General features: G+C 43.5%; 1 protein-coding gene across 1 annotated transcript in view; it reads left to right on the top strand.

Moving 5' to 3' along the window:
- The first annotated feature begins 4,200 nt into the window (after positions 1-4,200).
- The window catches only part of DCHS2 (dachsous cadherin-related 2), a 90,651-nt gene continuing 81,313 nt past the window's right edge, over positions 4,201-13,538 (top strand). The window contains exon 1 of the mRNA XM_063310521.1: positions 4,201-6,084. Coding sequence (XP_063166591.1) covers positions 4,201-6,084 — 1,884 coding nt within the window. The remainder of the gene's footprint in view (positions 6,085-13,538) is intronic.

Here is a 13,538-nt window from a genome sequence, read left to right on the forward strand (position 1 = left end):
GCAAAATATTTTGAATTTCCCACTCTGGATTCCAAGACAGAGAGGGAGAACATGTTACCTTCTTAAAAGGTAGCATTTCCTTCAAATTTGGATTGTATTCCTGGTGATTTCATGGCGATGTCCTTATATTAGCAATGATATGGAAGTGGTTTGCCATTGCCTTCTTCAGGGATTATTTTTTCTTAATTTTCCAGGCTAGCTTACGGTATAGGAAGGATAACAATATCGGGGATGGCTTTGACGGTGTGGTCAGTGAGCTAGAGCCAGACATCCTGAAGAGTGAGGTTGAATGGGCCTTAAGAAGCATTGCTAATAACAAGGCAACAGGAGACGACGGCATCCCAGCTGAACTGTTCAAAATCTTGCAAGATGATGCTGTCAAGGTAATGCTTGCTATATGCCAGCAAATTTGGAAAACACAAGAATGGCCATCAGACTGGAAAAAATCAACTTATATCCCCATACCAAAAAAGGGAAACACTAAAGAATGTTCAAACTATCGAACAGTGGCACTCATTTCACATGCCAGTAAGGTAATGCTCAAGATCCTGCAAGGTAGACTTCAGCAGTTCATGGAGCGAGAATTGCCAGATGTACAGGCTGGGTTTAGAAAAGGCAGAGGAACTAGAGACCAAATTGCCAATATCTGCTGGATAATGGAAAAAGCCAGGGAGTTTCAGAAAAACATCTATTTCTGTTTTATTGACTATTCTAAAGCCTTTGACTGTGTGGACCATAACAAATTGTGGCAAGTTCTTAGTGGTATGGGGATACCAAGTCATCTTGTATGCCTCCTGAAGAATCTGTATAACGACCAAGTAGCAACAGTAAGAACAGACCACGGAACAACGGACTGGTTTAAGATTGGGAAAGGAGTACGGCAGGGCTGTATACTCTCACCCTACCTATTCAACTTGTATGCAGAACACATCATGCGACAAGCTGGGCTTGAGGAATCCAAGGCTGGAGTTAAAATCGCTGAAAGAAACATTAACAGTCTCAGATATGCAGATGATACCACTTTGATGGCTGAAAGTGAAGAGGAACTGAGGAGCCTTATGATGAAGGTGAAAGAAGAAAGTGCAAAAGCTGGTTTGCAGCTAAACCTCAAAAAAACCAAGATTATGGCAACCAGCTTGATTGATAACTGGCAAATAGAGGGAGAAAATGTAGAAGCAGTGAAAGACTTTGTATTCCTAGGTGCAAAGATTACTGCAGTTGCTGACTGCAGTCAGGAAATCAGAAGATGTTTAATCCTTGGGAGAAGAGCAATGACAAATCTCGATAAAATAATGACAAATCTCGATAAAATAGTTAAGAGCAGAGACATCACACTGACAACAAAGGTCCGCACAGTTAAAGCAATGGTGTTCCCCGTAGTAACATATGGCTGCGAGAGCTGGACCATAAGGAAGGCTGAGAGAAGGAAGATCGATGCTTTTGAACTGTGGTGTTGGAGGAAAATTCTGAGAGTGCCTGGACTGCAAGAAGATCAAACCAGTCCATCCTCCAGGAAATAAAGCCAGACTGCTCACTGGAGGGAATGATATTAAAGGCAAAACTGAAATACTTTGGCCACATAATGGGAAGACAGGACACCATGGAGAAGATGCTGATGCTAGGGAGAGTGGAGAGCAAAAGGAAGAGGGGCCAACCAAGGGCAAGATGGATGGATGACATTCTAGAGTTGACAGACTCATCCCTGGGGGAGCTGGGGGTGTTGACAGGAAGCTCTGGCGTGGGCTGGTCCATGAAGTCACGAAGAGTCGGAAGCAACTAAATGAATAAACAACAACAAGCTTACAGTCCTGGTATTTCCTTTTGATCTCCTATCCAAGTTCTTATAAAATCTGGCCCTGCTTACCTTTTTAGCTTTTCAAATCTATCAATTTCAGGTTGTTGCTCCAGTTTCTCCACACAACACATTTTTTGTTTAAGCTAAAAAGCTCCCACATTGTAACTTTTTCTCATAATAGAGCTGGTTCAGTCTCTTGATCATTTCACTTATGTTTTCCTAGATCTTCTCCAGCTGTAAAACTTTGCATGTGCTGATAACTTCCATTCCATTTTTAAGTCTTTAAAATGGGACCATAGTTATAAAAAGCTGAATGATACAATTATTGTAAAGCATTTTGTCACACAACTATAACAGGGCTTATTAAAGAAAGCTAAGTGATGCCTAATACTATCAAAGAATTCATAACTTTAAAACAGTATCGTTGTCCAAGAGGAAAATCAAGCTAACTCCTAAACTTCTAAAACTCTTATCTCCTTTTAAAATATAATTTCCCAGCTGGAAAACATATATCTTCTTTATGTGGTTTAGACTATTATTTGGCTAACTATGCGGTTACATTACATTTACATCAGTGTTCAGTTTTCAATGCTTAGCATGGATTTCTCTTTTAAGGGTGTTTTGTCTTTGTTTTTCATAATATGGACCACATTAATCACTTAAGAGGGAAGAAGAGATCTTAACTGAAGGAGCAAGTTGAATTTTTAATCAGCTAATGGCTTTCTACAATGATTACAAAAATTTGTAAAGTGCTCCAACTTGGATGCATCTGAGAGATTGTATTAAAATGCAAGATTTTTATCGTTATGCATATGCAAGGTCTGGAGGATTAGAAATCACAAACCAACTATATTACAGTGAGAAACTGTATTTTCTTTAAGAAAAACTTCAAAGATAGTCAGAGATTTTGGCATTAAGAAGCTTTCTCTGATGATTACTTTCAAAAAGCAGTTTTGGAATTATGAATAATACTAAATGCATCTATCATGAGTTTAGGATCAGCAGTATAACCTATATCTTGGTGGTTTTCTTATAAGAACAGGTAAAAATGTTGCCAAGAAAACTGCATGGACTTGTCCATATGGTCATCAGGAGTCAAAATTGGCTTGAAGGCACCAAAGTAATAACAGTATTATAGGACTAAGAGTCTGAGCTATATATTGGAAGTCAGCAGGCTGACTCTTCTTTTGTGAAATGGTCTTATGTAAGACTTCAGTCTAGAGTATAGTGCATAATAATTCCTATTTGGATGGTTGTTATAAGAGCACAGCCAGATAACACAAGTAAAGCATGTTAAAGTCCTGAAAGCATTACAGAAATGTTAAGTATTATCATTGCGAATTATCTATCAAGGAATTAGTTGACAAGATTAATTAATTACTCAGACATGTACAGGTCATCCTAGTTTTCTGTAAAGCGTATATACCATACATCTACCTCTTGTTGTTCTTTCTATTTCTGATGTTCAGACTGTAAGTTCTGGCTCTTCATTTAGCCTAAATATCATTACCCAAAAACATAGTTTGGAGAGTTCCAAGTTTTGCAAAGATAAAATAAAATAAAAAGATTTGAAAAAAAAGCAAAGACCTACTGAGACAAGAGAAGAGCATCTCAAAAATCATTCAGTAAGGACTACTGAAGGTTAGCTTAAAATGGTTTAATGTGATGAGAAGAAATGAAATGAGAGGTCAGAATCCTAAACAATAATATTCCAATATTTAATTGCAAGACCTAATAATTAACCAGACAGTACCATATAACTTCAAATCTCATGATTTTTCAAATACTCTGTTTAATCCCTAAGAGGCTAGCTAGCGACTACGGATCTAACTCGTTTTGTTAATATGCCATACCATTATTTTGAAAGGTGGGAGACCCAAGTGGATTTAAAAATGAAATAAAATAAAACCTTAACCTTATTTGAAATTTAGCTAGCTGGATAGTCAGTGCCCAGCAAAGCTGCCCCGAGCTGGTTAATTGGGGCTAATCCCGTGCTGCCCACTTCTTGTCTCCCCCCCCCCCGCCCCTGCAATGGAGTTTGCCCTTGCTGTTGTCACATGGGGAGGGGGTGTGTTAGCAGCTCGGAGGCGTCGGAGTAAGGCTGCTGCCGCAGCATCAGAAGCAAGCATCCGCCTCAGGAGAAAGGCAGGGAGCTGTCCTCTCCGCTGGCGCCTGCAACTGGTTTTTCTCAGCCTCAGCTTTGTGGATGAGAACTGTCCGACCCCAGGAATGCACCCAGTCCAGGCGACAAGGACGGCTGAGAATGGGGAAGAGGAAAAGGCTAAGGGGAGGCGTTGGTCATTGTGCCTTGGCTGAGCCACAGGCGCTCCTATGGGCAGAGGGCTCACTGCGCCCAGGAGAAAGCTTCGTCGGTGCGTGGGAGAGGCCGAGAGACTGAGACGGGCATGGCGCTCCGGCCACTTGCCTTGAGGATGAGGAAGAGATGGCAGAAGCTAGGGGGAGGACCGGTGCTTAAGCCCTGGGTCGCCGGGCGGTGGCTGATCCCACTCTGGCTCTGCCTGAGCATTGCGGGGAGGTGTTCAGCCCAGGTGTATAACCTCAGCCTGGGAGTGGACGAAGAGCTGCCGGCTGACACTCTGGTAGGGGACATTAGCGCAGGGCTGCCCCACGGGGAAGCGCACCCTGGTGGCTTCTTCTTATCGGAAGGCAGCGGGGAGTCGGCCCTGTTAGCGGATTTCCACGTGCACACTGACACGGGCATCATCCTCACCGCAAGGCCGCTGGACCGCGAGCGGAGGGCGCGCTACAGCTTCGCGGCGGCCACACTGCGCGGCCAGATCGTGCAGGTGGAAATCACGATCAGCGACGTGAACGACCACGCTCCCCGCTTCCCTCGGGAGGTGGTGTATCTCAACATCTCCGAGCTCAGTCCGCCCGGCAGCGCTTTCCGCTTGCCCGCTGCGCGGGATCCAGACGAGGGAAGCTTTGGCATTTGGGGCTACTCGTTGCTGCCGTGGGATCTGGACGGGGCTGCGGACGACTATCAGGAAGAGGAAGGCCCGTTTTTCCAGCTGCGCTACGGCCCATCCTCCTCGGAGCCTCTGGATCTGCTGTTGCTGAGACGGCTAGACCGGGAACAGGCGGATACCCATCGGTTGCTGGTTGAAGCTTGGGACAGCGGCAGCCCTCGCCGGAGCGGACGCCTCCGGGTAGAGATCCAAGTGCTGGATGAAAATGACAACGCTCCCACTTTCGGGCAAAGCGAGTATCGCGCCCGCCTACGGGAGAACGCGCCTGCAGGTACTTCGGTGTGTCGTGTTTTCGCCACCGATCCGGATCTGGGTGGTAATGGCGACGTGCGCTACGTTCTCAGCCGCCGCCAGGGCGACTCTTCGGCGGGGACCTACTTCGAGGTGGGCGAGCGCACCGGGTTGCTCCGTTTGCGCCGGCCGCTGGACCGCGAGGTCCGCTCTAACTACCACCTGGCTGTGGAAGCTCGCGACGGCGGTGCCCAGCCCGAAGTGGCGACCGCCTGGATTGCGGTGGAGGTACTTGACGTGAACGACAACGCGCCGGTCATCCATCTGCTCTATCTCACCGAGTCCGGCGCCACAGTCTCTGAAGGGGCGCGGTCGGGGGACTACATAGCCCGCGTGTCCGTCTCCGACCGCGACGAGCAGCAGGAAAAGGCGAATGGCGAGGGAACGCCAGGAGGCGGCGTGGTGCTGAGCCTGGAAGGCGGCGAAGGCACCTTTTCGCTGCGACGCTCTGGCGGCGACAGCGGCATCTATTTCCTATGCGTGGAAGGTCCCTTGGACAGAGAGACCTGCGACGTTTACGAGCTCCGCCTGATGGCCGTCGATGCTGGCGTTCCGCCGCTCTTCTCGCAGCATACGCTGGCTCTCCGCGTGGCCGACCTCAACGACCAGGCTCCCGCCTTCGCGCAGCCAAGCTACCGAGCGACTGTCTCCGAAGCGGCCTCGCCTGGCACCGTCGTCTTGCGCCTCAGCGCCTCCGACGCCGACGAGCCCGGCTCTCGCAACAGTCAGGTGCGCTACGCCTTGGCCCCCTCTCAGGCTCACGGCGCGCTTTTCCTCCTCGACCAGCTCAGTGGCGTCCTTAGTATCCGAGCCGCGCTGGATCATGAGCGGGAAGCGCTGGTGCAGCTGTGGGCGCTGGCCCGAGACTTGGGTGTGCCGCCCCTTTCAGCATCATGCCTGGTGAGCATCAGCGTAGAGGATGCCAACGACAACGAACCTGTCTTCAAGCACCAAGTCTACAACGTGAGCTGCGCCGAACACTCCGAGGTCGGGGACTGCCTACTGCAGGTAACTGGCCGGGGAAGAAAGCAGCGCCGGGTGAGGAAAAAAGGAGGAGCGACCTTTTGTATGTAGTGCACAGGGAGAGTCCCCAAACGATCTAGTGCAGCCTTTCTCAACCTTTTGACTCCAGAGGAGGCCTTGAAATACTTTTCAGGCCTCGGGGAACCCCTGCACAGTCAGGCTCAAGTATAGGCCAGAAGTTACAAAATTATTCTATTCGTTTCATGGGTAGGCCTGTATATACGGTATGCATTAACAGTGCTTTTAAACTAAAAATAAAGAACGAAACTTACCTCTTTAATGTGAAGTTGCCCAAATTTGAAATAATTTTTTAAATAAATTGTGATCTCCCAGGGAACCCCTTGTGACCTCTAGCAGAATCCTGGCTGAGAAACCTTGATCTAGCGCTTACTGGGTTGTGAGAAATCAGAGAATGTTGCCAGCTGCAGGTTTTCTAAGCCCTGATAAAGCAAGCTGATCTTTTAAAATACTTCCCTCACCATCACCATTCAAGAAGAGAAGATCTTTATTGACACGCAGGTGCTAAGCTCTTGCCTTAAATAGACTGGCTGCACTGGTTGGGATAGAAAAGTTTCTGCTCTTTGTTAAATCACATTTGTTAGTATTCTAAGTTAGAATGGAGTTTGTGTCATTTTACTTTTGTGTAGTGCAGGTACTTTTCCCATATTTATTTAGTCCTTTCACAGTTTCCCACACATTTGGGACATGCAGGCTTTAGAGTGATTTGGGCATTTACTCATGAGGTATCCTAAATCTCTACAGGTGCAACACTTTCCATCTGATTCAGAGCAAGGACGTTTAGTGGAGCAAGTAGTGCATTTTAGTAAATATAGATCAGTGTTTCTCAACCTTGGCCTCTTGAAAATGTGTGGACTTCAACTCCCAGAATTGAATGCTGGCTGGGGAATTCTGGGTGTTGTAGTCCACACATCTTCAAGCGGCCAAGGCTGAGAAACACTGATATAGATGATACCGAAGTGTGAACTGTTAGATGACCTCACCCAACAGCTTCATATACGTATTAAAAAATAGCAGAGAAGGCTGGAACCCCATAACATAAGCAGCCACTGTTGGATCCAGGGAAGATCTCTTCAGGAAGGGTCATACTACAGCCTTTTTCAAACCTCCTCCCATAAAAAGGCATTGACAGTCTTCCAGACCCAGAGAGTCACACTGCTCCCAGCCCCACACAGGAGCTGAGATGGGCATTGATCAAGCATGCAGGTGGCAGAAGATAATCTAGAGAACACCCCGTCTCGTTCCTTGGAGTCCCAGTAATACAAGACAATGCCCGGTCATTGCCAAAAACTCCATCCATGCAAATAGCTCCTAATAAACAAAAATTGGCCATGAAGATAAGCAATAGTGGAGGATATCCAGTTTATTGCATTGAATATATCTGCATTCTGGGCAGAACTTGTGGATATATGCTCTGTGCCATGTCTTGATGGTTTGTCTGCTACAAGTTTGTTCTCTAAAGGTCAAGTTATTTAATTTGGAGAAGCTGAAAGAAGTGGAATGGTTCAGTGCACTTCTCCCAGGTGACAAACTCCTCTGCTATTACAGAGAATAATAATCTCAAGGAAGGAACCCACCTGCAAATTTATCCAATGTTATGAATATCCTTTGGTGGAAAGGTGGGATGCAAAAGAAAAGAAAAAAAGTGAACATAAATATTGTGTGCGGTGTCCAGTTTTCCTACCTTGTTAGGCTACAGTTGCTAAAACTAAGTCTGAAGACTTTTCTCCCCAATACATAAGTGTATTCAAATTTGTACATTTGTATAGTAACTTTGGCAAGAGGCTGAACTAAAAAAAGGGGGTTGAATTAATAACTGATTAAGATTAACTGCCTGTAAAAATAAGATAATATGCATAAACACACAAAGCATTCTCTCTCACACACACACACCCTACACATATACACACAGCTGGAATCAAAGGAAGAGGGATGGAGAGGGAATTAAGGGATGGGAAGGGATCACTGAAAAGTGAGGGGAAATGGGACAGAAATTAGACAAGTAGAAAAGGTAACTGGATAGGGCAAGAAAGAAAAGAGAGCACAAACCTATGCATAATTACTTGGTTGAGTGCTGTTCTTCAGGTCCATTTAATATGCATTCATCAAGTCCATGAGTTGACAGAAAAGTATGCCAACCATAATTTGTGCTGCCCCGTGGCTGAGCTGTAATCTGCCTCAGTAACATGGCTGGCACTGTCCTAACAGTTTTAATGCTGGACAATTTAAGGACATAGTTGAATGTGTTTCTCTGGCTTTGTTTTCCTTTTCTGCTAAACATCAACCAGCTGGTGGGAAAATATCCACCAGTCACTGTCCTTAATATGGGATGGGAGTGATGCTGGGGAGGAAGGAAATTCTGACAGATGGCTAGACTTGTTAGTTTAGCTGTCTTCAAAACCTGCCCTGGTTCTGTGAAAGTGTTTTGTGCAAGTGCCTTCAAAATAACCCAACTGTCAGCTGATATCAGTTGATAGTTGGTCACCTTTTGGACATGAGTTTAGCGCTATTCTGGAACAGTGCTAAACCCATGTTTAAAAATAGCCTCCCAAATTTTTTTAGCACTTTTTTCTTTTCCTCTTTCTCACATTCCCTATCCACATAAACTAAGGTATCTTCCAAGTGGGAAAAAAAATCAGCTCACTCTCTCTAACACACATGCACATGCTGCATGCACAGTGAAGTAAAGGAAGGACAAACCATGGAAGGAAGGTGAGAGAGAGAGAGAGAAAAAGGCAGTACTACTCTTTTTCCTCTGCCCAGTAGTTTCCCTTTTTACCTGAGTTCTGCAGTTGTGATTGTTTGTCAAGCAATATCTGTACTTCTCCATCTCAATGCAGCTGGTTGCTGCAGAAAGCTCAGCTGTCCTCTTTTCTCTCTCTGACACACTGACACATGCAGAGTGGAAAAAAGGGGAAAGGGTGCCATGGAAGGACGGGAAGAGGAAAAGGCAGTAGGATGGTAAAATTGTTCAGAAAAGAAAACACCACCTGCTTCTGTTTGCAGCACTGACAGCGCTCACATGCATACACGTATGTACACACACACACTTTCAAGAACTAGCACTCTGTCAAATCTGTGTTTATAGATAGCCTGTTAAAGATCCAAGAAATGCTTCTTAAAGCATCAGTCCAGCATTTTGTTGACAGATGCCTCTGCGAAAGCCAGGTGAGTAGACCTTCATTCAACGAAGACAAAAAGGCCTTGGTGTTCTGGTGACAAGAAGGAAAGTGATATGCCAGCAGCAGCTGAAAGTTGTCAACAGAGGCTGGCAGATCCTGGCAAGGGGTGTAATTCTGGAGAGGAATTACAAAGAGCCAATCTACTCACTGGCTCTTCATTCCGCCACAGTCATTAGTTCACCATTTCTTCCCCGGAAGTCAGTGCGCTTTGCATTTTTCTGACCCTGGTCATAATACAGTGACTGGGGAATTATGGAAATAACATCCATAATACTTGGAGGTGACCAAGTGTTGGGAAAGGGTTTATATACTCTTACTGAGAGCAAGACCACAGAGGAATCAAATGAACAAACATCTTCTCAAACATCACCAAACCTGAAAAAAGGTCCTGATTATTATTTGAACTCAGCTATATCTCATGTAGAGTACGCAGTGTCATATGCGTTCATCATGATAATTCATTGGTTGTTGAACCTTGGTTTATTGAATAAACAACTATTTTGGTGTTTGCAATCACAATGTCCAATTTCATACAACATGCTAAAAGAAAACATTATACAGTATATTAGAACTGAGTGTTGTGTGAGCAATCATTAACAGAGCAGTAGCAGCAGAAGATATAAAGCTGAATAATTTCAGGTCCAAATCTGAAACTGATTAATAAGATTGTTACATTTTTCACTATGTATATTATCATGGTGCCCAAAATTACAGTACTTCCCATACATAATTACCTATAAAGTGGAAGGATCATCTTAGTTTTGTCAAACAAAGTTGGTAGGATGGCCAGGAGGCATCTAATTGCAAATAATATAAGAAAGTGGCTAGGACAGGAAGAAGGGACAGGAAAGAAACCATTTATTCCTTCTGCCTTACTAAGTATGAGAAGTCTGTCAAAATGCACAATATTCACAGATGGAAGCTCCTCTATGGTTAGACTCCATGCATTTTTCTAGAATCTTCATTAGTGATAAAACAGAATAATGAGGTCGTTCCTTCTCTCCTGCCTTGCAGACATTTGTCCTCCACTCCAGAGAAGTAATGATACAAATGTGCTAGCGTGCTCTCATTTTACTTCTTGAACATGGAATAATATGTTATTGGATTTCACAATTACTAGATTGGACCAGAAGTCCTAAAAATATTTTCTTGAGAGTAAAAGCCAATAAACTCAGGTCTCATCCTCATGTCCAACTAAATACAGCACTAAGGTGCCCCACTAAACATATTTAAAGATGCACAATATTGCCTTCATCTCATGCCCAGCCCACAGTGGAGACAGCTTAAATTTGTCATTAGCTATTCCAGTTAGTGTTATCTGTTTTCTCCTGACACAACTCTTACCATAATGAACAATCTACCATGCTTCACTGATGATGTTGGTGCTAATGTTTTTGGAATAAACAGGAAAAGGATGATTAGAACTTTGATTTTGGAAAGTTGCAAACAGACTAAGGGTCCAGATGGATTTGAAATAAGATTTTGGAATTATAAGAATCCTTCCTGTGTGAAAATGCTTTTGTTTTGAATTCTTTAAAAAAAACACGATAGGATGAGACTTTGATAGTTGTACACCAGAAGGAATTAAAGATTACAATTAAAGGAGAAGAACACTTAAACTTGACTTACTAATACAGAATGAAGCAAAATATTTTAACATTGGACATATTGAAGGATATTTTTGAACAATGGACCCCAAAGTTAATTTTAAGAGTGTCTGCTTCTATAGATAGCCTATGTTTAAAAGATGTTATGGAAGAAGAGCAAGTTTTACTTGACAAGATTGAGACTGATCTGAAAGTGGATTTAAAAATGACAGACTACAAGAATGACAAGGAAAAAGATGCTACACTGGACGTACAAAAGAAACAGGCTGACTTAATAATTAAAAGGGATTTCAAATAACAAACCAAGAAAGTGACCTGGACAATTTTCCTATGTTGGATTTACAAAAGAGGCTTGTTAAAGCTTTGAAAATTTTTGTGTGAAGCGACAAAGAAAAAATGAGAAGAAATCAAGTTTTAGGACATTATTTGAAGGCACTATAGATCAAGATTGTTAAAAGTAAAAGGAAGGAATATAAAGGTGGTTTATCTGATCAAGGTTAAAATAGACATGTTGTTATTTCTGGTAACCCTTAATGGACTTTTGCTGATCAGAACTGAAATGATGAGGTTTTAGGATTTTTTTTATAGATAAAAGATGGGGTATGGGAAGAAGAGATTATCTGTTGTATTTTAAGAGAAGGCGATAAGTTACTAAAATTGTTTATACTTGCAATGAAGGTGGAAGTTATTTCTTTATATACTTCTTTTTTTTTCACTATATTCTTTTTTTTTCTTTTCTATTTTTCTATTTTTTCTTTTCTGCACTTTCTATTTTTTATTTTCTTTTTTTAGTTTGTATGAATGTTTTCCAGGCCAAAATGGGTATGATCAAAAACAAAGATGGCAAGGACCTAACAGAAGAAGAAGAGATCAAGAAAAGGTGGCAAGAATATACAGAAGACCTGTATAGGAAGGATAACAATATCAGGGATAGCTTTGACAGTGTGGTCAGTGAGCTAGAGCCAGACATCCTGAAGAGTGAGGTTGAATGGGCCTTAAGAAGCATTGCTAATAACAAGGCAGCAGGAGACGACGGCATCCCAGCTGAACTGTTGAAAATCTTGCGAGATGATGCTGTCAAGGTAATGCATGCTATATGCCAGAAAATTTGGAAAACACAAGAATGGCCATCAGACTGGAAAAAATCAACTTATATCCCCATACCGAAAAAGGAAAACATGAAAGAATGTTCAAACTATCGAACAGTGGCACTCATTTCACATGCCAGTAAGGTAATGCTCAAGATCCTGCAAGGCAGACTTCAGCAGATCATGGAGCGAGAATTGCCAGATGTACAAGCTGGGTTTAGAAAAGGCAGAGGAACTAGAGACCAAATTGCCAATATCCGATGGATAATGGAAAAAGCCAGGGAGTTTCAGAAAAACATCTATTTCTGTTTTATTGACTATTCTCAAGCCTTTGATTGTGTGGACCATAACAAATTGTGGCAAGTTCTTAGTGGTATGGGGACACCAAGTCATCTTGTTTGCCTCCTGAAGAATCTGTATAACGACCAAGTAGCAACAGTAAGAACAGACCACGGAACAACGGACTGGTTTAAGATTGGGAAAGGTGTACGGCAGGGCTGTATACTCTCACCCTACCTATTCAACTTGTATGCAGAACACATCATGCGACATGCTGGCCTTGAGGAATCCAAGGCTGGGGTTAAAATCTCTGGAAGAAACATTAACAATCTCAGATATGCAGATGATACCACTTTGATGGCTGAAAGTGAAGAGGAACTGAGGAGCCTTATGATGAAGGTGAAAGAAGAAAGTGCAAAAGCTGGCTTGCAGCTAAACCTCAAAAAAACCAAGATTATGGCAACCAGCTTGATTGATAACTGGCAAATAGAGGGAGAAAATGTAGAAGCAGTGAAAGGCTTTGTATTTCTAGGTGCAAAGATTACTGCAGATGCTGACTGCAGTCAGGAAATCAGAAGACGCTTAATCCTCGGAAGAAGAGCAATGACCAATCTCGATAAAATAGTTAAGAGCAGAGACATCACACTGACAACAAAGGTCCGCATAGTTAAAGCAATGGTGTTCCCCGTAGTAACATATGGCTGTGAGAGCTGGACCATAAGGAAGGCTGAGCGAAGGAAGATCAATGCTTTGGAACTGTGGTGTTGGAGGAAAATTCTGAGAGTGCCTTGGACTGCAAGAAGATCAAACCAGTCCATCCTCCAGGAAATAAAGCCAGACTGCTCACTTGAGGGAATGATATTAAAGGCAAAACTGAAATACTTTGGCCACATAATGGGAAGACAGGACACCCTGGAGAAGATGCTGATGCTAGGGAGAGTGGAGGGCAAAAGGAAGAGGGGCCGGCCAAGGGCAAGGTGGATGGATGATATTCTAGAGGTGACGGACTCGTCCCTGGGGGAGCTGGGGGTGTTGACGACCGACAGGAAGCTCTGGCGTGGGCTGGTCCATGAGGTCACGAAGAGTCGGAAGCGACTAAACGAATAAACAACAATGAATGTTTATCTTTGCAATTGTAATTTTTAATAAAATTACTATTTTAAAAAAAGAAAGAAATGCAAGCCACATCCTATACTTTCAGTGGGATTAACTCTCCTGACTTTTTGCATGCCCCGAAAATTCATCCTTGGGGAACATATGAGAGA

The sequence above is a fragment of the Candoia aspera genome, chromosome 8 (genome assembly GCF_035149785.1).
Source record: "Candoia aspera isolate rCanAsp1 chromosome 8, rCanAsp1.hap2, whole genome shotgun sequence".
NCBI lineage: Eukaryota > Metazoa > Chordata > Lepidosauria > Squamata > Boidae > Candoia > Candoia aspera.